The 24634-nt window shown below is 37.5% G+C and overlaps 1 protein-coding gene across 30 annotated transcripts in view; it reads left to right on the plus strand.

Moving 5' to 3' along the window:
- mbl (muscleblind) overlaps window positions 1-24634 on the plus strand; it is a 199943-nt gene that overhangs the window by 143683 nt on the left and 31626 nt on the right. For all 30 annotated transcript variants that reach the window (XM_068291603.1, XM_068291593.1, XM_068291609.1 and 27 more), the window contains one exon: window positions 24110-24280. In XM_068291603.1, the coding sequence (XP_068147704.1) occupies window positions 24221-24280 (60 nt within the window). In that variant the 5' untranslated portion in view covers window positions 24110-24220. The remainder of the gene's footprint in view (window positions 1-24109; window positions 24281-24634) is intronic.

Genomic DNA, 24634 nt, shown 5'->3' on the forward strand with positions numbered 1-24634 from the left:
GTGTGTGATTTTTACTGAATGAGAACAAGTTAGGGCTAGAAAAATATTCCCTATTATGTATTTCCTTCTTTTTTAATGAATTTTGGTTTTTTTGGAGGTCAAACGAAAGTCGTTCACACGTTTTACAATTAGCAGCTGGCGTTGAGAGAAGGCAAAAATAAGCTAAGGACCTGTATTTGGTCAAGTCAAGAAATGTCATCGCTTTGAACTAAAAATCAACCCCGAAAATCTTTCTAAAAAAAAACCCATTTGCATTTATTTGCCCCGCAGACTAAACGAAGTGGGAATGGATGAAAAGCAGGAGTAAGGAGGAAGAGAAGAAGGAGAAACATACCCAAATGGGACACGCGTCGGTCACAAACTCTTGGCCCCTTCATGTTTGCTGTTATTTTTGTTGTTGTCGTTGTCGATTCTTATCCTGACCTCCCCACGTGTCCCGACTCCTCTTTGGTAGTTGTTTATGCACTCAGTTTCTCTCCATGTCCTTTTCGTTTGGACTTTTATAGTTTGTCGGATTTGCCATGAGGATTTCTCGCATTTTATTGAGATGAATTACATGAGAAATCTATAAAAATGAGGGTCAAACTGGGCTATGCGTCCGTGAAGGGAGGTCCTGGGGTGTTCTTCTTCTTCATCTGTATTAATGATTTTGGATTTAACTTGATCTACTACCAAGTAAACAACAAAACAAAACTAAACCAAAAAAACAAATAAAAATCAATAGCAAAAAGCAATAGAAGAAAAACATACATCGAAACATATAGAATATGTATATACACAATTATATATATGTATAATGTCATTGCTGAAACGGGAATGTTCATAAATTTTTATTATGTAATTGAGTTGGTTGACTCTCAGTTGTTGCTGCTGCTGTTGTTAGGAGGGTTGTGTGTCTCTCAACAAATATACCAAAAACAATAAAAACAAATGCCAAAATGTTGCTTGACTATAAAAATTCTTTACCCCCCCGCCGCCCCTACTTCTTCACACGGTTTAAGGCGGGGGAGAGTAGTACTGGTCGGTTAAGGGCAATGTCTTTATGTTGGAAATTCTTTCTAGTTGCCATTAACAGTAGAACAAATCAATAAATGTTCAAAGGGTTTTTGAACTGAGCTCGAAATTTGTGTAAAGTGTGAAGTGCAATGTGGCTTTATTTAATTTAAAGATGACAGTAACTATGGAAATTCAGTAAAAGTTGTGTAGTCCTGAATGTTATATCCTGTGAAAGCAAGAGCCATTAGATTTAACTTCTTAAAACTAGCTTCAATCACTCAAAATACTTTGTAGAAATGCTTATTAATCCACGCCCTTTCTTAACTCTTCCCAGTTGAGAAAAAACGCCATCTTCGTCGTAATTTAAACTTAAGAACACCAACGAAATAAGTTTAGTATCACGTGGATAAGTCAGAAACTATTCTGCATCGAAATTGTTTTTCAGTGCTTTAAGTTTTCAATGAAACCTCCACCTTTTCACACTCTTCCAGTACTCAAAACTTCCTTGTAACACTCCAAACACTTTACAGATCTATAAACAACCCTTATTAGCTCCTTTTTACAAGTCTCCAAGCACTATATAAACAATCACACAGTTTGTTTAGTAAACGCTGCTCATGTCAAAGTCCTTTCTTTTCACTTTCAAGAGAACTCTAGAAAGTCAATTACTTATGCCAAAAGTCTTTACAATTACTAAAACACTTCTAAAGGGTTTTAACGTAGACTTGGAAATAATTTATGAGAAATGCTTCTTGAAATGGCAAACTACAAACTGAAAAGGTTTTAATTGTTGTTTTTAAAGAAAATTCTTAAAGAGTATTGAAAATGATGCAAAGGGTTTGACAAATTGATTAGATGATACAACACAGCGTCAAAAATAAGAGAATGGACCGAATGACGTTCAAAATTTATCTTTCCAATCTCGAAGGATTCAAAATCTGCTAAATGAGAGTTTCCTTTTTATCAAAGGCTTTGCAACATACAATTTTAGACAATTGTTGTTGTCGAGTGTGCACAAAAGTTATGTTGATTACATTACTAAATGCTGTAAGTCTCTACAAACTCTATACAGTGTGGAGTTTGCCAAATACTCCCTCAAAATGTATAACAATGTTAAATGAAACGTTTTCTTGGCATTACCTTTTGTCTCTGGCTCTCCTCTCCACTTGTTGGCCCAAGAGCCTTTCATGCGGCAATCGTTTGTGAATTCAATTGGCATTCAAACAATGATTTCTCAATATCAATTTCATATTCATTCCAACTCATCTGGTCCACACCATTGTCATTATTAATTGATTAAATGAGCTTCGGCAAACAAACAAACAAGCAAGAAGAAGAGCCGCAATATTTTGACAGCAAACACGCGCCTGCATTACTTCCACAGAGTGTTGTGTCCCATCTCAGGCCAACAGTGAAAAAAACAGATAAAGGAGGCACAATAAATTTACATAAATTATCCGCATGAATGCCAAAAACGACCAGCAATGAGACAGACAGAAACTCAACTCTCGAACAAAAGTGTCCCAAAATGCGCAGCTATTCAATAAGAAAAGAACGCGAGCACCCAGAAAACGCAAAGTTAGTGAAAGGCAAAACCTGAATTATGCGGCACGTTCCACACGTAACACACCGCACGGGGCGCACTGTCTTCTTATATTTTTTGGGGTGCTCGTTGTATATACCTATATAAAGACATGTCCCGTAAGCGGATGCCGCCGTATCGCAATTAGCATGCTAAGAAGATAATGATGATGATGAGCTCTGACAATGATAAATAAAGAATTAAGTAATAGTAGAGGAATATGGCCTCAAGTGGAGAGGATCGTGGCACACACTCCCATAAATCGTTGACACACTTCAACAGTCTACTTCCCCTAGTTCAAATTGGGGTAGGATATTCATCCCGTATCCCATATCCAGACAATGCAAAAAAAAAAAAGGAGGGAAAAAAACCGCTAGAAAAACCCTTCTCACATTCGGTGAAAGGTTAAGGTGATGTCGTAGTCGTCGTCTTGGGCAAGCTTATTCTTCTTTCTAGCATGACGGTGTCAACAATAAACAAATTTGTTTTACATTCCCACCTCCAGTTGGTTCGTTTCGTCTCTTGCTTTTTTCACGATTATTGCAGGACATTGTCAACCCTTAAAAAGTGGGTTGGGTCCACACACACACACCCACACCCAGAGTGTGTAGATTGTGGGTGATGTGGCTGTATGTGTGTGTTGTGTGTTGTCTTGGTAACACCAACAACCATTTGACAGACACTTGAAGCTGCTCCTGGAATTTCTTTGGCCTTTTTTTATTTTTTGCCCCATCTTATTCCTTCCTTTCATTTATTATTATTATTTTTTTTATTTGGCTGCTGCTGCTGCTGTTGCCTGTGTAAATGTTTTTGTTCTCGCTGGTTTGGGTTTCCTTTCTAAGTTCGTGTCTTTTTCTCTTGCCTTCCTCTTCTTTTTTTTTTTTGTGTGTCTCCTTCTTTTTGTCCTGTCAAATTGCTGTCAACATTGGAGCCAGTTCAAGTTTAATAATGTAAAAGTTTTTTCTCTTTTTTTGGTGATGTCTTCTGACCCCCCTCCCTCTATCTCCTTCGTCTCGCTCTGTGACCAAACTTGTTTACTTGGCTGTTTATTGTAGAAAAGTTTTTTGTTTCTTCTTGTTAATTAAACTTGAATGTGTGGCAAATTCGTCTCGCTACTTTGATACTTCAAGCCTAATAGACTTGAAATACAATTGAGGAATGCAATTTGAAGTTTTTCGGTCAAACCAAAATCCATCGAGCAAAGTTATATAACTTTTTCTTTGGAGAGGGGAATAAGATAATTAACAATATTCGTTCTATCCATCTTTCGATGACCAAGTTTGATTCCAATTATATATGAAGTCAATGAAGCAATTCAAAAGACTTAAATATTATGACAATTGTGGTAAACTAAATTGTGAACAACAAGAAAAACTCATGTATTCCTACAATTAACCAAAAGTTTAGAACAACAGTAAGTTTATATTAGATTTGATTGTCTAGGATTCAACCTTTTTCTGTTTTGGAATTGTGTTGAAATCTTTCAAATAAGATTTAGGTCCTTTTTTTTTTTTTTTTTGAGAACTTGTTCTAATTGGATCACTTTAACAGCAAATAACTCTTACCCTTAATCTCCTTGGCTCTTTGCGGGTTAATTCCCTTCGTTTCCCTTTTCGCTTTTCTTTTTTTTTTCTCACTCACTCAAGTCAAATGCTCTTTTGGGCTTGCTCACCAACCACATAACTCACTCAAACCTCCCTAGAGAGAGCTTTACTTGGCATTCATACTCTTAAACTCACACTCTTTCTCTACCTCTCTTTTTGGGGTTTTTCTCTTGCCTTTTTGGTTAGGACACTCTCTCTTTCGTTTTATTGTTTTCCATATTCTAAGCAGAATTTTCTTCAAGTTGGACCTTCTTTAAGGCAAAATTGCTTGACTTTGATTTGTGCTTGACTTTTGTTCGCCGTCCGCCCCTTCCTTCACTTCATTCCCTTCCACGTCATCATCATCCCCTGCTGGCCTGCCTTCCTGCCTATTAGATCATTCGGGGTGATGAGTTTACTGTGTTGCGACCCTTAAGCTGACGTCATCAACACCCATGGCCAAAATGTGTAAATTGCATGAGTCACTTGCTTTGCTTGGTAGCTTGGCTAGTCGGTCGCACCCTCATCATCCATCCATCCATCGCAGTCATTCCTTCATCCATTCATTCATTCTTTCATTTAGCTCTATATGTAGCAACCACTATCCGATTTCAGAACCGCCCACGTAATTGCTTCCTGTAGATTTTCGGACATTCGCTTGGGTGGTGTGGCCCTTTGCATAATTAAGCTGCTCGGAATTGTATTTTAAAGCACTTAACAATATTTTTGTTGTTATTTGCAAAAGTCCAACGGAAGTCGCCACGAAGCTCAAGGAACACCTGTCAAGATTTCGCTAAAAATACTTAAAATTGGCACATGGCGTGTGTTTTTTTATAGTCCCCCGGCCCCATCCACGACACCCTAGCATTAGTACCATTAGTAGTGCCTGGGGCTAGAGAGATATCTATGTATGTATATAGAAAATACATTTTGGGGTTTAGTGGTGCGGGGTTGGTGGGGTGGTGTAGCAGAATGGTGATTCGATCGCATAATAAAACCAAAAACACCTGCTGTGGCATTTGCCAATCAAACTTTGGGTGGTCTCTGCCTGGTCTGGTTGGGTTTTTGGCGGTCTGTTGCTGTCTGTGACACTCACACACACATAAGTTGGCCAACTCTTTAGGTGGGCAATCGATATACATATTTTTACCGTTATCCCCCCTAAACGGGGGGAAAAATATCCAAGTATTTATTGGCATTATATTTATAAATGCGCCCCCAATGTCAGCCTAACTGCCAAGTGCCTGTACCCTGAGCGCCTGGCCCCCACTGTGTGTGTGTGAGTGTGGTGTGTGGCCTGTCACTTTTTTCCGTTTTTGTTGTTGGCTGGTTGGTTGGTTGGTTGGTTGGTTGGTTTCCTAAGCAGCGACAATAACAGAAGGAAAAAACCTCATGACAAATTCATTTGACTTACACATGACTGAGCTCTGTGTTCGGGTGTAAGTGATGGGGCTTGGCTTGGATTTTGTGTATTAGACAGCCAAAGATATACCACAATGTATCGAGAGGGCGAAAGAGGGAGTGAGAGAAAGTGACCTTGAGGCAAAAACTTCTCTCTGCATATGTGTGTGTGTGGAGAGACAAAGATAACAAAAGATTTACAAAAGATTGAAAGAAAAGAAAGAAAAAAGCAAACCCCAAACAACAAAAAACCGAAAGCGAAACCAAAAACTTTGTAAAAACAAAGTTATTTAACTAAGGCAAAACTTATTTCGCCACAGTTTTTGGCCATCCTGTAGATATATTGAATGAAGAATCAATTAGTAGATATATGTAAAGTACATCACCAAATATTACCCAATATATGTTTGTACTTAGCCCACTTCTAGGCAACATTTTTGAATATATAGCTTTCGCTTAAACATGTCAATCGTTTTGGGTTTACCTACAATATATGTATTTCTTATGGTTTTATTAAATAATAAATTACACACGCTCATTCTTTGTCTTATTCTCTAGTAAATAAATTCAATTAAGTGGAAATAGTAAATGTTGCTAGCCACAAACTGACCAAAATAATGATGAATAATTGCCCCATAAACTTGAGACTTTATAATCAACCCACAGAAGGGTCTGTGAAGGGTACGGAAAAGGACTTTTCCTCTCACCCTCTGTCTTTCGTATCATTAACATAACTTACTGAATGAACTTTTGGTTTTTGCGCCAAAAAGATATAATGGTAAAGTAAAGTAAGGATAAAATAAACTTGACCCCAAACAGATGCTGCATCTAATCGAACAAAAAGTCACTAAACTACCCTACCAAAAATTTCCACCGAGAGGAGGCTGCTTCTGCTCTGCCAATGACCGTTTCGGTTGCTTTGTGGTCCAACCCTAAGTTTCCCTTTCTTCTTCTTCTCCTCTCTCTTGTGTTTTTTGCCCTTAGCTCATTACAAATAAATATCTTGGACTATTTATAATGCCGCAAGGGGCAACTTACCTGCCTCGTTTACTTCTGCTTCTGCGTTCCTGCGTTGGTTCGTTTGTTTGTTTGTTTTTTTTTCTTTCTGAGCCGTTTCCAGAGAGATGTCTGCTCAAATTATGCAGATTAAGGGGTCAGTCTTGAAGTCCACAGCTGTCTTGATGCCTAGCCTAGCACCTGGTTGCCTTCCTTCTTTTTATGTAGTTTAGTTTAACATTTTGCCTCTTGCTAAATTTACATAAAAATCAAATTTAAGCTTTCGTTTCTCCTTTTTCTTCTTCGTTTCGTCTAGCATAATTTGTTACAATTTATCTGGCATTATTGGTAATATAATTTGATTGTATTTCTGCCAAGAGAAATAAACTTTCGTTCACCCCCTCCAGCCCAGCCCTATTCCTCATGCCACTAGAAAGAAAAAAAGGTGCTGAAACTACGCCAAACCAAATGAGTTCATAATAAGCTAACAGCCGACGTCCTACTTCCATCATTTCTGGGTCACATGTGTTAAACATAACCGGTTAAACCTTCACCCACACACACACACACAGACAGACTACCCCTAACCCCTGCCAAAAATAAACTTTTATAGCCCACTTTCATTGCCAAAAATTGTTGCAGAAGCATTAATTTTAGCTCGTTTTGTTTTTTGTTAGACTTATCAGGCGAAAATTTTAATTGAGTTTTGACTGGTGAAAAGTTTTTAGCTTTTTGTTTCTATTTCTCTTTCATTTAGTTTTTCTTTTACTTTTTTTTTTTTGCAGCTTTAAAAGAAATGAAATGAAAATATGTCGATTATGCAATGAATGCAGTAAATGGGGCTAAGAGAAGATATGTGAAAAATGATTATTATGCTGAGCTTTCAAATTGGTTTCTCTTATCAAAATAATTTGTTTTTGTTAAACTTAAGGTTCAGCTCTTACATAGAATTTTTTGATTCCGAGTCTCTCCTTCCCACTGAAACTATTTTTTTAACGTTCTCTAATCTCTTATCCATACACGCTTCAATATGTTCGCTCTAAACAATAGAGCTATATATACATATCTATATATTTTGTGTTAACCCTACACGCCAAATGAAAGCCAGAATTTTGGCAGTTTTGACATATCGCGCAGCAGTTGTTGTTGGTTTGCCTCATGGTGCTACTTTTTCTCATATTTTCGCTGGTTTTTGCTACTTTTCCGTATTTTTCTATAGCCTATTTTTTTGGGGGCCAGCAACCGAAAAATGCGTCAATGTCGGTGACATGCAATGGCAGTTAGACAGAGGGTCAAAGAGGGAGAGAGAGAGACAAGGGGACGTTAGTGGAGTGAGATAGATATACGTTCTTTTGTTTTCGTTTTAGTTGGTTAGATTGCGTGAGATTCTGGATAAATATGACAATAAAATAGTCACACTTGCACACACACAAAAGGACAAATGAAACCATTGGGCGGAGAGAGAGAGAGAGGGTGAGAGAGAAAGCTTATGCATATAGCAAAAATTTTCACGAAAATTGCAAGGGAAAAACCAGAGTACAGTCAGAGTATGTATGTATAACCAACAGCAGTAGCAGCAATAATAACGTAAAGACGCCATCTGTTGGCTGGTGAGAGAAACACGCACGTGATAAGAATATGAAATTTTATGGCAACTCTATTTGTAACTTGTGAGTGTGCGTTTTGTGTGTGTGTGTGTGTGTGATGGAGAGTGTGTATGTCTGCCAACAACTTTTGCTTTGAAGTTTGCCTGTCCTTTGCTACTTACCTCCCTCCTGTACTTGCATATACCCATCCCTCCTCCCCGCTCTACCATCCTCTAGTCAAACACTCACTCTTAGTTGCTTTTTGTGTGTGCGCTGACTTGGAAAATACTTTTTGTGATAACATTTTATGGCTTGACAAGCAGCAGCAGCAACAGCAACAACCGAAGGAAAAGCAGCAGCATCAACTCTTTGCCAATTTTTTGTTAAGAAGAAAAAGTAGAAAAATGTTGAGCACTTGCGAGCGTACAGAAAGAGAGAGAAAGAGAGATAGAGAAGACATCAATTTGCCTTATGACAGTTGCCTATAAAAATATAGCCAACTTCCAATGGATGCATTTTGCGTTTGCTGTCAGCACACATGTATGTAGGTACATGAGGGGAAGTGTATGCATATATGTATGTATATGTATGTGTATATATCTATTGCATGTTGAATGACATGGCCAAAGCAACAAATGTCGTAAAGATAGCGAAATGACTGTCAAAGCGACTAAACGGGATCATTCAATAAAAGTTAGGAGACAGAAATCGTTTACCTTTAAACAAGTTGGCACTAGCCAAATAGGCAAATTAAACAATTTTGTTTAGAACTGAAGAATATAAACATTCAGGACAATCTCTAAAGATCCTTTTAGATGCCAAACAAGTGTTCTAAACTAGTTCATTATTTACTTTGGGTTGGATCTAACCACTGACTACTTCTCAAACTGACTTATTGTTAGACAAAAACAAGTAATTGTTAATCGGTTAACTTAACTTCTTTTCTATCAGACAAACAGTTATGTATCTATTTCTTCTCTAGCTTTTACTTTAAGAGTCTATTAAAGACAATAATCTGATAATAGACTGAGTCAATTGTACTTTTTAAATTTCACAAAAGTTTTGTTATGCTTAAATTCGTTGAATATTTTTCTCCATCCTTCTCCTGCTTTGTTCTGTTTGTGTGTGGCATAATAAATTTTCATGCATTTCAAGCTTCAACACAAAAGGAATAAACACGCATGCTTATGAGGTCATTTCACAAGAGTCGTGAAATTTTCTTATTTGTCAACCGAAAACCGCAGACTTTTGCCCGCCTCACCCCCAGAGAGTTGTATGTGTGTGTGTGTGTGTGTGTGTGCTTCACTTGCATTTCTGTTTTTGGGTTTGTCATTGCCACTTAGCCTTATTAGTATGTGCAACAGCGAGTGTTGTGCCCTATACCCTCTTTCCAAACTCTCTCTGCACCGAGTGGCATCATAAGTGGCAATGAAGCTTGCCAAAAAAGGATACATGACGGTGGCTTGCAATGCCGTCGTTGCGTTTATTTTACTACTTTCACTCCCATTTCTTTTGCTCTATGTGTATGTGTCGTCTCTCTGTCTGCTATGCGCAACGTAATGTAAGCAACGCCAAAAAGTATGCAATATTAAAAAAAATGTATATATATGTATGTATATATTGTTATGGAACGTAGAGAAGAGTGCTTGCTGGTTGGTTTGAGGGGTGTGTGTGTTGGGGCGGGGAAGGCGGGTAAATAAATGTAGGGACACACACATCAGACAGCTGCGCAATAACTGTACATTAAAAGTCATTGCATTCATGATATTATTTTTTATGGTTCTTTTTTTTTTTTTTTTTTTTGCTCCAACATTCCATTTCTCTGCACAATTTTTTTTTTTTTGTTAGAAAAGCAAATTTAAAAAGCCATTTTTAAAAAATATATATAAATGTGTGTTTGTGTTTTTTTTTCGACGTTTTATTTGTTTGTCTGCCTCATCATTTGGAGTTATTTGCCTGTGGCGCGGTGTTGCCCTTTGGGCTCTCACATGACTGCATTGTGTGAGAAGAAGTCTCCAGAGTAACAGAATTTCCATAAACAAACATTGCAAAAAACAAAAAAAAGACAAAGAAAAAAGTACACAAAAAATGCACTAATGCTTTCATAATGAAAAAAACAATAAAAATTTTATTGTCAAACATTTGCCACGGCTAGAAAATACCCTTGAATAATTTAAATTGGTAGCAAATAAAGTAATTTGTAATATTAATGCAAAAAGGATTTTTTTTTTAAGGTCTCTAGCACCATTTGCCGCTTTAGATTTTTCACTCTTCTAAGAAGGCAAGATTTTGGCATCGGAAAACAAACATTTTTATTCCATTGAATCAATTTGTTTAAGCCCAAGTACCTCAACTGCTCTCTGGTAATATCTATTGCTCTTTATACTTTATATTTCTTCTCATTTTTACAGGATATTCAAATAAAATATTTTATAACTTTTTTCTTTCATTACAAAAGCTCAACAGTTGCTTAAAAGAAAACAGTGGAGGGCGATAAAAGTTGGCCGCAATTTAATTTTGACTTTCCCAAAAATGCTATCTTTCTCACTCTCTTTTTTTTTTTTGTCAACTAACTATTTAAATTCCTTTCCAACATTTTATTGCGGCCATAAATAATTTTCATAGCATACTTTGCAGCGAACTATTTCTTTGCTTAGGTTACAAATATTTTACTCAGTCATAATTTCTCTAGCTGCTGCTCAATTCAATTCAATTTTCTAAATACAAACACAAAGCACATGTTGGCCAATAAAAGTAACCACAAGATGAAAGGGCAGGGAAGGGGATAGATAGATAGATAGATTGAATGTGGGTAGGAGTCAGAGACAATTTTCCCTTTGGTTGCTTCATTTTGCGCAAACACGGCAAAGATGTTATCCGTTTTGCCAAGAAAATTCAATATTTTTGCTAGCAAACAACAACAGAATGGGGGGAAGGACACACTACACACACACATACGGGGCGTGGGATAACATATTAAATTTGCCAACAGCAGCAGGCAAAAGGACAATGCCATACAAGACAAGAAATCAATTTTCTAACAATAAAAAATTGCCCAGGCCAAAAAAGGGAGTTGACAAAAGGAGAGGGTGAGGAAAAGAGTGTAAAAAAGTGTGTGTGTGTGTGTGTGTGTGTGTGGGTACGGGGCTACTTCTTTAAAATCGAAAGAACTGAAACTGAAACAAATCATAAAAGTCAGAAGAGTGTGAGCCATAAAAAAAAACGAAGGCAAAAAGGGAGTAAGGCCAGAAAAATGGTAAGACAGGCAATAAAAAAGACGCAAAAAAAAAAACACACACTTGTGGTGTGAGTGCAGAAATGTGAGACAACTTAAAGAAGCCATAGCAATAAGCCAAAAAGAGGAAGAGTGTAACATGGCTAGGAGCTTGCTTCTTCATTCTCTTCTAATATTAGTTGCAGGGCTTAGCTGCAGCTTAAACAAAGTCAGCCGCAAGACTTTAATTGAGGCCATCAGATGATGATGATGATGGTCTTCCTCTTCCTTTCAATATATATATATATTGGTGTCCTGATGTCCTGACGCCTGGGCCACACATGCTGTTCCTCCTGCTGCTTTTTGGCCAAAAACTAATAACGAGCCTCATTTTGTGTAAATCGATAAAGTTGTTACAACAAAAAGCGAAAACTTTTTTGTATAACAAAATAACAACAAAAAAGCAAAAAAAAACTTTTCTTTAGCTTGTAAGGGGAGACTAATATTGGTGGAGAAAGTAGAAGAAGCAGACGAAGAGGCGAAATATTATGGCACAATGCAATGCAGTGTGTGAGTATTAGTACGTGTGTGTGTGTGTTGACAATTGAATTATTTATGTGCCTGGCCCGGAAAGTCTCTCTTGTTTGCCTTTTTGTTTGCGCATTGATTGAATCCTTTCGATAGTCCCTCGCTCGCACGGTTTCTCTTTCCATCTCTGTGTCTACATCTATCTATCTAGCCATCTTCTCTCTGTCCCTCTGGACTGTCTCCTATTCACTCACTCTCTCATTTTGTCCCTTTCTGGCCATTGTCAGTGAGTCCTTGCGCTTCAGATATGCGCTTTATGCACTTTATTGGCGATTACATTCACTCAAAACCAGACGACAACGAGGCGAAACCTCAATCAACTCTTCCTTCCCCGAAGCTCCTGCTCCTAGTACTACTGTATAGAAATTGAACAGCCAATGGAGAAGACGAATGAGAAGAGGAGGAGAAAGTAGGTGGCGGAGCAGGAGCAGTTAGCTTTGCCAGAAAGGGAAGATGATTCTTTAGCCAGTTTGATTGTCATCGTTTGTGGAAATTTGATAAGCGCTTTTTGTGTTCGTGTCTCTGGGAGTTTCACTCATATGTGTGTCTCAGTCTCTGGGTGTGTGTGTGTTTGTTTGCCAGCAAAACTTTGCTTGTTCGTGTCAGGACTTGGATCTTTTTAATAATGCGGGTTATGTGATGGATTTATTAAAAGCGTGTCTCATGTCATCTATGTGTGTTTGTTTGTATGTTTGCCATAAACTTTGTCCTTGTCGTCTCTTCCTTTCCTTCCTACACATATGTATATATTCCATGCTGTGTGTGTACTGGCTTCCCTTTTCAATTAGTTTGCCTCCTAGTAGGGAAAATGCTTTAGCACAAAAGCCCCTCAAGTTATGCAATGTTTTTTTCCAAATGCCAATGAACAAGTAAGATCAAACAACACAGCAACAACCAGAAAAAAATGACAATTAAACATCAAAAGCATTACAAAAAGGCTAGAACAACTTTCGAAATTTACCAAAATGTTGATTCAATCAAAGTAAGAGATAAAAAAAAGTTTAAAAAAAAAACTAAACAAAATCTCTCTCGTTCTCTCTCTCTCTCTCATTCTCTGAAAAATAAAAGACAAATGACTTGTGCTTCAATTTGTCCTCGAATGAAATTTGCCATAAATATGCCATAATAATTCCACACATTTGCCTCACAAGAAAGAGAGGAAAGGGGATTAGGAGGAAGAAAAACCGATTATGCCTACAAGCCGCATACAAACAATAAAAGTTTTTATTGACCAAAAAAAAAAAAAAAAAGGACGCAGTCGAGGCTTTTATTTCTATATGTATGTTTTACGATCATGCAAAGGCGCCAACGACAACGACAGCTACAACAATAACAACAAAAAACGTCAAGTCCATAAATAAGCCACATATAACTGAAATGTTTTCGAATCAACGACTTTTCAATACCCTATGCCAAAGGACCTGACAACTCCAACTGTTATCGATAATAGCAAAAGGAACATCTGTAAACTTTGAAACCTTATTGATATCCGAAACGTCAATCAACGAAGCTCGTAAATAATTTTCTTTCCAAATTATTTTAGCAGATCTTTTAAAATGATGGAAATGATGAAATGATGAAGATGTTAGGATAACATTGCTGATAACATCGAAAAATTTCAAGACACCTTTATAATGAAATTGCTTGAAAAATGAAGTAAAAGAATCCCAAGACGAATCGATTGGTAACTATCTAATAAACTTATCTCAACTTACATCAAGTGCTTATATCCTCTTTTGAACTAGATAAAAGATCTATAACTTAAAGCTCTATTGACAGTTTATCTATAAGCATATCTATAGGGTATCGTAAAAGCAATAGCGTTTGTTTGGGGCATGTCAAAATTTGGCCTTGGTTTCTTTGTTAACTTTATTACAATACTTGGACATTGCAGAAGTCACAAATAATGGCTAAAATATGCAAAAGGGCCAACAAAATCGATTAGCAGCAGGCAGCAACAGCAAAAAAAAAAACAGAAAGGAAAGCTAGACCCCTTACTATACCTAAAAAGAAAAGTTGACTTTTCTTGGCCTCTTTTCATATTACATTATGATGATTATTTTTATCGCCGCATCACGCGATGTAGCCGCAGAGAAATGGAAACGGAAACGGATATGCCAGAGTGTGTGCAAGTAAGAGAGAGAGTCTAGGCAAACATTTTGCCATATCTTGGTGTGAGTGTGTGCGAGTGTGTGTCTGTGTGTGTTTAGGTGTGAGTGTGTGGGGGGTAAACGACGTTGCCTTGCAAATGACTGCAGTTAAAAAGTCATCAATGTCTGCCAAAAAACCGAATTTCACCATTAAATGTTGCCGCAGTTTATTTCTATGAGTGTGTGTGTGTGCGAGCGAGTGTTGATTCCCTGCCATGATAAGACCAAGTTGCTCTACATTTGACATTTTAGCCCAATTATATGACCCGCGATCTCTTCTCTTCTCTTTGCCACATTGAAAAGTTCAGTGTTTAAATTTATCTGTGCCATAAAAAAGAGAGCCAAAGTGAGTGAAATGGCAAAATACGAGTATCTATATATATATGTGGACTCACCAAAAACTCTATAGCCTGCTTTTAGGCTTACAAAAAATGCTTTTAAAGTTTTATAGCCACACACTGAAAGAGAGGCACACACAAGAACAACTCCTATTACCACCTACCTCTCTGCCTAACCCCCCCGAGCCAGCCAGCAATGTGCCATAAAAAAGTCAAACAAAAATGTTGCCCAAGCGCAAAAAAATTTGTCTACCAAAACGGCAAATAACGAAAAATTCTTCATTGATATTCATTTGCAATTGGAACAAAAGTTATACAAAAAAAAATATATATACACATAAAATGTTGGTATATATATTTATCTACTATATATATGTATAATGGGTATGTGTATGTATATAGAAAAGGTTGCAGAAGTTTCGTGTCCTGCAGGGCCACTTGAAGGCAGACTAAAGGGCCAAGCTAACCAATTGACCATTCTATAGAACAGTGGAACAAATAAACAAAGTTAACTTACTCAAACTGAATGAGTAAAAAGTCGAAGGCTTTAACAAGATGATACTGTATATTGTATTTTGGCTGTAATTTCTAGATGATTTTAAAAGTAAGAAATAAAATAGTTTGGCTAGATTGTTTGGCCCATTGTTCAATTGGTCGGATGGCAATCGGAATAGCGGTAAAATATGGCGTAGCCATGTGGTCAAATCGTAGCCGTAGGTTCTTCAGTTTGCTCCTGTCTTGTTTTTTGTTGGTTTCGTTTTTGTTTCGTTTTTTCTTTTTTTGCACCAGCCATAGAAAAAATCAATGTGCCAGTCGGTGGCACAACCAAGAGGTACACGTGGCCCGTTGCAATGTTGGTGCTTGCTGTCGCAGGAATCCCTGGCAACGTTTTTATACGGGGAGGCGCCATGGCGTGCATTATGTGGCCATATGCGAGTTGACCAGTATATATGTATACATATATAAATATATATATGTGCACGTTTGTGCGTGTGTGTTTGTATACAAATAAACACGGGAATACAAACAAGAGCAGAAAGAGAGATGGAGTGGGGAAAAGGAGGTAGAATGGACGGGTTACGACCGCAGGACGACGTGGCGGTAGCCTGTGCCTGCAGTCGGTTTACGTTTAATGCCCATATATTGTTGCCTACTTTTAGGCGCAATGGCCATTGGCCTGGCTGCCAGCTGCCTGCTGCTGCTCCTGCATGGCTTCTTTTGTTCCTCTTCCTGAAATTTTTGCTGCTATTTTATTTGCCTCCCCCCACCTGCTTCTTCTCCTCTCTTAAAGCTCTTTAAATGTGAGCAAACTTTTGCACGTGTGCTCATGGTTGGTTGAAGCGTGAGGAGTTGCATGGAGGGAACGGAACTTGGCAGTATGGGGGAACGTTAGTTAAACGTATGCCCCAGCAAAAGAGATGCCTGTAGAAAGAGAAAAAGATAGATAGAGAGAGAGGGAGAGGAGTGTAGAGTTGTACGTAGTATGTAGGTTTGTGTATTGAAAATTGGATTTTCAATTGGTTTGCAAAACGGAAATTAATTCGGGGGGCGCAACGGCAAGCGAAAATGAAGCAATGACGCGCTTGACGATGACGATGATGATGATGATGACACTCCTGCTCCTGCTGCTGCTGCTGCTGCTGCTGCTAGTGATGATGACGATGATGTGAGCGAAATGACCAGTGGCATTGCATACTTTTTGGCGCCTCTATCGGTGTTGGCGCCGTTGAAGAATTTTTTTTCTTATTTAACCATTTTCTCACTATTTTTTTTCCCCATTTCATTAGGCATTTTCTCTCTGGCATATTTGGTTGCTTTTCAGTTTTTTTTTTTTTTGTACTTCTCTGAACGTTGTGCACTTTAATTAAATTAAGTGAATTTCGTGGCTGATGATAAGAGGCAGCGGAGCCAATGATTGTGGAAATGAGCAAAAATGCAAGTACAGTTGTGTGCTGCTTGAGTGAGCGTTGATTGATAAAAATGCAAAGGACAAAACCAACAAACTAACCACTTTCAGTTGAGAGATCCATTAAAGTAGTTTACAACTTTAAACCAAATGTGTTCCCAAAGTTATGCAATAGTTTTCTCCTCTCTCACTGTTTTTTTTTTTGGCATTTTTGTTGGGCCTAAGCCTAATCCAGTTTTATTAGCTACAGAAGAGTTTGTCCACTCCACTCTCTCTCTCGAATCCACATTTTTCAATTAACACAAATCCCCTAACTGATGGCTAATGGCAAATCCTCCTGATAATTGTTCAGCCACATACACACACACACACAGTCCTGACACATGTGTGTGTGTGTGTGGGTATGTATTTTAAAATTAAAGCAACAAAGTCAGATTTGTCGCACTGGGCCAAATGCAGGGCCTAAAAATGCAAATATCAAAGCTGAAAAGAGATGGCAGATAGCAGAAAGAGATAGATGAGAGAGAGAGAGAGAGAGAGAGAGATCGACGATTTGCACATGGAACGCACGCTGGGAATCTGATGCAAATCCCAAAAGTATGCAATGCAATGGCGGTGAATGAATGAATGAATGAACGAGCCAACGAACGAACGAAACGAAACGCATGATTGAAAAAAAACATACATACATACAAAGAGGGACCGAGAGAAAAAGAGTGAGTTGAATTGAGAGGCAGCACATTCATATAGGCTCTAGCAACGCGCATTGTTTTGTATCGTCTCCATGTGTGTATGTGTGGTTTTTGTGTTGCCTGCTTTTAGGCGAAGTTCAGTGACTGCTGCAGATAGCCAGCTACTGCCAGACTGTTGCTTTTTCCTGCGCACATTTCACATTTTTGCATTGTCTGAGGAAAAACGCTTAACATGCACCGCTGGTCGTCGTTTCCCCTTCCCTTCCACACACACCTCTGCATCATTTTTCTGCATTGTTTTGTCCTGTTCGTAGGCAAACACTTTTGCCTTGCCTGCCTGCCTGCCTTTGCCTTTGCATCGCTTCGTTTCTATGCACAACAAATATTGACCATTTGCCTTTTGCCAATTTGTTTGCATTTTACGAAAATATTTTCATTTTCATTTCCTTCTCTTTCCCTCTTTTTCTCTCTCTGTTCTTCTACTTTTAGTTTGCCATATTGAAAATTAAACTCGCAATGAGTAAACAAAAAAAACAACTTTATCTAGGTTTTCTGGCTTGATTTCTTTTTGCCTCTGTCATTTTTAATTTGTTTTGTTGCTGGCATTTATAAAATAAATACCTCACTATTTGGTCTCTTCTTTTGCCTCTTTCGGTCCTCCTTTCTCTTCTCTGGTCCATCCTTTTTGCACTGCTGGTCAGTCGTTTTGGTTATTTTTAGGCTTTACTTGCTGTTTGCAATTGCTTTTTGATTATCTCTATTTGTTATTTGTGTTATTGAGCTGGACTTCATTTCCCCTCGCCCCCCGCTTGTGCATGTGTGTGTGAGAGATTGTGTGCTCGTGTGTGTATGTGTTCGTCCTGCATGTAGACCAAGTGGATACAAATTGAGTTCTCAGTTAAGCGCCGAAAATAGTTTTCAATTTCGTGTCTCTTTCTTTCTCTGTCAGTCTGTGCCATTGCCGTTGTATGGCTATGTGTGTGTATCATCCTATCTCACTTTATCTTCTCTGTATATGTGTGTGTGTGTCTATATATAGGTATGTGTGTGTTGGCTCTAAAGTGCTAAAGCTTGTAGTGTCGTTAGTTTGCATTAAATTTTGCTGGCAGGACGAGCTTGTTTAAGTATAGACCAAAAAATGCAGTTGAAAATGTCAGGAATTATGCTATGAGAAAGTTTCTTGTTGATACTTTCTCCCTTTCACCATATCCCTATCATTATCTCTCTCTCTTTCACTCCCGTTCCATTATCTTGCAATTTGTTGTGTGCATAAAGCCTTAAATGGAAGTCTATGCATGGTTAAATATATTTTCTTGTTGCTCCTCCAAAAAAAAAAAAAAAAAAAGAAAAAGTTTCCCATAAACTTTAAAGTAAATAGTTTATACAGAAAAAAGTTAAATTTATTCCACAATTATCTATTATTTTATGGCAAAACTAACCATAAATTGACTGGCCAACCCTTCTTCTTCAATCTATCGATAAGCAGAATCCTTTTTTTGGTTTACTTTCTTTAATTCTTTTTGCATACCAAAAGCTGCGAAGCGTCGACCGACCACTAAACAGTTTTAAATTTGCATAAAAATCCGTTTTATTAACATTCAAAGGCGATTTCTATCGTCGCCAAATTGAAGAAAAGTAGCTAAAATTGAGTATACAGATAAGGCTACTGCAAAAAGACAGAAAGAGAGATAAAGAATGGCAGAGGGATAAGTGAACCCTAAGCAAACTAAGGACACAAAAAACCCTAGGAAAAAGGCAACTAAAAGAATAGAAGAAAGAATCTCATGTAAAAATGGTAAAGTGTAAGAAAAATTCCTTTTGCACTCAACAAAGAAGAAATAAATAACTTTCGAGTCAGATTAGCCAACTTGTCACGAAATGCAAAATGACATTTAATACCCAACATCGTCTTGGTCTTGGCCATGGCCAACACACACACACGAGAGAGAGAGAGAGAGAGAGAGTGCTGTTGGGCAGCAGCTGCTCCTTGGCTGCTCCTGAAGAAGACGCATGTCGGCAAATGGCAATGCGATACGCGACGATATACATGACTGGACTTGACTTGCACCACTCTTCTCACTCCTTCTTGATCCCTCCTCTTGCTATGCCTTTCTCTTGTCATGAAAACATGAAAAATTCCTTAGCCAATGCGACATGGACGGACATTGGACATGATGTCGTCTCTCCAAGCTCTTGCTGCTGCTCCATCCTCCCATCTCTTCAATCCGACGACAGACGACAGGACATTGTTTCGGAGCGTAGCGAAGAAGAAAAATGGCTCTGAAATGCCAGAGTTACCATTCCAAACCAAAAACGATGCAAAAAACGAAAAAAATAAGGCGAGAAGAAAAAGTAATCATTGCAATTTAAAGCGGATAATCTGCACAGCAAATAAAAAAAAAAATGCTCTAACAAAAAAAAAAGGGTTTGAGTCTTGCAATAAAAATGCAGCGTGAATCAGCGTTCAAGGGGTGGTAGATTGGCTGATGAGGGGGCCTTTCGAGCGGGGGGGAAATGCAAATATGCTGTCTGTCTCCCATTGCCCGCCATCTCTCACTTGCGTTCATCTTCAATTCTCTTCTTTCCCTTTTTTGTGTGCGTGAGTGGACACCATTTGCAATTTTCACACTCGCCGCTTTTTTTTTTCAAACAGTTTTTTCTGCTCTCCTCGTCCATCCTCCAACACCCTGCCTGTTCCCTGGTGACTGGGTAGTGAGTTGCGAGAGGCATTCATGCAGATTACAATCGAAATGACATGAAAATGTTTAGTGTGGCGTATGGCAAAAAAAAAGAGAAAAAACGTTAAAAAAAAAGTAAAACCTCTCCGTAAACGTAAAAAAGAGAAGGAAATCGCGGTGGCAATGTCAAACAGAGTGAACAAGAATAAGAAGAAGAACAAGAAGTAGAACTCAAGGCGGCAAGAAAGTGTTGCATATCTACGGGCGCCAGCCAAAAGAAATTGCCCTGCAAGCCAAGCACCACAGAGCAGAGCAAAAGGGGCCAACAACATGGGACCAAAGCCACGCGCAACTTGGCATTTGAGATAATGTCTGCCACGGCCAACGGCGCATTATAGTATGCAAAACGTGCGAAAAGATGGCATTGCCATCCAACCAACCAACCACTTTTTGCTCCTTCTCCTCCTCTTCCTACTGCCCCAGCTCCTCTTCTGATGCTAGGCAAAGAGTAATGTCTTATTTGATTGTACTTCTAGTGGCTGGGCAAAGCCAAATGCAATTTAAATTTCTACACAAAATGACATTGGGAAATATCTTTAAAAATTGCAAAACGATTGTGTGTGAATGATTGCCCAGAAAAGAGCAGAAGAAAAATTGGAACAACGTTTTTGTGGCTACCCACCAATCAAGACAATTTTCTCTAGCATGAGACCAAATTTATGAAACCTTCAAGTTAGATAATTTAAAACATATAAATTGACTTTGGAAAAAGTTTTCTATAGAGACTTATTTAAGAAAACATTTTAAGAAGATCATCAAGACTGTGATCACATGCAATCAGTTGCCCTTTCTAGTCTCTTTTACTTGCAGCTTAAGTGAAGTATGCAGCTTATTGACTTTAAGTAGTTTAATATCTTATTTTTGTTTCATAACACGAAAAAAAGCAATCTGTCAATTAATCAACACGAATAGACAGTATCGTTATGACACGATCTATTATGCAATTCGTTTCAATTGTTTTAATAAAATAATTCGATTTATCTTAAAATCTACAAGGTATGACAAAACAATGGATTTTGAATATTTTCTTAAGAAAATTGATGTCAATCAATATCTTTCACTTCACATAACATGTGCTTGTTCGGTTTTGTTGTGTGCACAAGATGCCCAATTAAAGTTTATAGCCATGTCCATTTGGTCAGTTTATGACGTTGACCCATTTAGTAGACTCCGGCTAATGATAAACCAATCAAATATCTTAAACTGTTGCTAGAGCCACCATCGCCTGTACGCCTGAGCGCCTTATTGCCAATCAATTGCAATTAACCTAGTTACAAGCGCCATTGCCTGGGCAACAAGTAGAGATTTGGGTAGAGAGAGTGGGGAACATGGACGATGATATAAAAATCGCATTAGTATTTAATTATTGCAAATTAGTACAAGTGCCGGCGAGTGTACACATAATAATGAATGAAATGTATAAAGGAGAGAGTGCAAGAGAGAGAGACAAAGTGAAATGAAGGCAAAATGTAGCGACATTTTGCAAAACAATTTGAAAACACAACATGAAAAAGGAGCAAGCGAACTAAAGAGAGAAAGTAATTGAGAAGAGAGTGAGAAAGCATCTGACAAATGCAGCCATGAAATCTGTTGCTGTTGTTAAATAAACTCAATCGAAGCATTAAATTACAGCCATTGCTACACAGACAAACAGACAAATAAACGAACAAACAAACAAACAAATGCACCGACATACTGACAAATAGACAAACAAAACACACAACACACACACACATGCATATACGCACATCGCTTGCTATGTATTCGTGAGGCAAGTGGCTTGTGGCTGTTGCCTGCTAGCTGATTTTCACTGCTCAGTGTTGTCTGCTTTTAGGCGACACATTTGATGTGTTTGTGGGTGTGTGTGTGTGTGTGTTTGTGCGTGTGTCTGATTGAAATTTTTGAGCTAAAGCAGCCAAAAATATTTGCTTATTGTCAATAAATATTTTGCATGCATTTTGCATTTGATAGCAAAATTGCAAAACCAACATTACCAAAAGTATTTATTAGCCAAATATTTTTAGCCAATTTTCAAAATGAGATACATTGAATACAGAAAGAAGCTTATTAAATTGTTTGAAATGCCATCATCATCAGTATACAAAATTGAAATGAACTTTGCCAATTAATTAGTCTAATTCTCTGTTTTTATATTTGCTCAAAACTTTTGTCATCCCTTTCTCTCTCACTCTCTGTGTCTCTCATTTTTGCATCTATTCAGATATATGTATATTGAATTTTTAAAAACATTTTTCAACTGCAAAAAAGAAAATATACAAAGAATATGCCACCATGTTCTGTTTGTGCAATGGCCAAGTAAACAATCAATTTATACACACATACACACAGAGTGAGTGAGGAAAATGAGAGGATAGGGGAGAATTTCATACCCTTTTTTGGCACATTTGTAGAAAAGGTATATAAGCTTACTTTAAGTGCTTAATCATCTAACTTTTATGAGTCAAGGATTTCTTTTTGATGTCCCATAAACTTCTTTCTTCACATAACCTGTTGTTTTTCTGACGGAAGGATTTTTTAGGATTCTCAAGCAATTTATAACTTCTATCAACTTGAAACACTTTCTCTTTAACTGATATTGAACTCTGATCTTCGTTTTTTGCTCAAAAGTCTCCCTTTTTGATATTAATCATCTTCATTTACAAAGCTTATTATCTTCAGCTATTATCCTTTAATGGTCTTCTCCAATCAACTTAGATCAAGTAATCTATTAAATCAGAGTAAAATAAGGTCATAAGTATTTTAAGAAACCAATTAGACTTGGTTTGTCTGGAATTTCAATGCGATGTTACATTGTTTTAGGGTATGCGATACTTCGTTGCATTTGAAACTAGTTTTGGTTAATGCTTTTTTTGTTGGTATTTTACAACTCAACTTGTGTGTTTGTGTGTGTGTTGTCCAGGAGGAGTCGCTGTAGTCCTTGTTGCCATCATCATCTCGTCGTCGTTGGTTTATGCAAATATTTGTTAACTTCATTTGCTCTGAATTAAATATAATTTACATGCATATTTGTTTACTCGTCTGTTCTCTCTCGCTCTCGCTCTGTCTCTCTCTCTCACTCCCTCTACTGGTCTATATATATATTTGTGGGTGAAATTATGGCGGCTTGGTTGTGAAAAATCTCGTTTTTCTTTTTTTCCTTCAACATGCAATATTGCATGCCTACTGCCAACGAACTGCCAAAGGGCATTAGCCAACTCTCCCTTACACACACACAAATGGTCATTAAAATTATTGTTGACATTCAGGCCAACACAAAGAGAGAGTGAGAGAGTTGAAAGCCATAATCCCTGGCCATAATTACACGTGCTAATGAAGTGAAATTCATTCCGCGCTTTCATTTTTTTGTGTACTTTTTTGCAGTTACCATTAAACGCAAAACAAAAAAGGAAAGAAAAAAAAAACAGTATCCATGTTTGCTGTTTTCGCTCTTGTTATTATTCTCAACAATTACCACCACAATATCCCCTTAAAAATGTTGAGAAATGTGTGTGTAATGCCAAAAACTACAACTATGAAAATGAAAGCGAAATGCAAAATTTCATGCAATTAATTGCTTAGGAGGGTTTTCCTTTTGCTTTTTCCTAAAAATGTTCTCAAAGCACGTCAAGTTAAAATTTTAAGCAACTAAGAAGAGCACACAATTACCCTATAAAAATTAACATTATTCATAACAATTTGAATGAAACAAGTTTAAGAAGCAAAATCAAACTCATTTCAATCTGCTGCCCGCCAAAGTAGGCAACATAAATTTCAAAAGACACAGCAGAAATAATCATAAAGCTTTAATTTTCATTAACTTATACTTTTAAATATACTCAATTAACCCAAGGACTCACCCAAAGACTCACAAAGGGTATTCAAAATATGCATGATCAATGTTTTGTGTTTTTTTAAGAATTTTGCATCAAAAATGTTGAGAAATGTATGCAATGTAAATGGGTGGTGGGGGGCGAGAGGCATGCAATGTAAACGAAGGGAAATTTCATGCAGTTAATTGCACGATTTGGTTAAAGTAAATACATTGAGCAAAGAAAATAATAGTTGGACATGAAAGTGGATAGAATGATGGTAATCTAAGCTCGGTGATTATTCAACCATGTTCTGGATACCAAAGTGGAAAGAAAGTATACATTATTCTAATGTTTACCTCTGCTGCCAAGTTGGTTGAAACATTTGTTTATTTAAGTCTATTCTTCTGTCGAAGTTTGTGAGTTCTCTTAACATTAATGCTATAATTTATGAAATGTCATAAACATATTTTACATTTACAAATTGATGTGGCAATTATTTATTGTGTATTTTTTTCTTACTTTTGCAGGGTCGCTGTAATCGTGATAAACCGCCGTGCAAATATTTTCATCCACCACAGCACTTGAAGGATCAATTATTGATAAATGGACGCAATCATTTGGCCCTAAAGAACGCTTTGATGCAACAGATGGGCATAGCACCCGGTCAGCCGGTTATATCGGGCCAAGTGCAAGCTGTGGTAAGTGATTTTCTTCTATCCTTTTATGCCCTCTGACCCATTTCATTCTCATTCTCTTTTAGTCTTATATTTTAATTGAATTCCTCCTAAGCCAGAACCCAAAAGAAGTAAAATTCTAGTTTAGCAAAAAAGGAAAAATTATATATGAATATTTATAAGCAAACGCAAAGCATGACTATGAATATATCCAAAAAAAAAAGGAAGAAGAAAAAAAAAACAAGAAGTTTAAAAAAATCCATTCAAAATGCGCGAAAATGAGTGAAAGGAAGGAAATGAAAACGAAGCAGTAGCCATGTATTATTCATTGGGTTCAGTTCAGTTTGAGGTTTTCATTTTTTCCATCTACTTCTTCTT

The sequence above is a fragment of the Drosophila tropicalis genome, unplaced genomic scaffold (genome assembly GCF_018151085.1).
Source record: "Drosophila tropicalis isolate 14030-0801.00 unplaced genomic scaffold, ASM1815108v1 contig_593, whole genome shotgun sequence".
NCBI classification, from domain to species: domain Eukaryota; kingdom Metazoa; phylum Arthropoda; class Insecta; order Diptera; family Drosophilidae; genus Drosophila; species Drosophila tropicalis.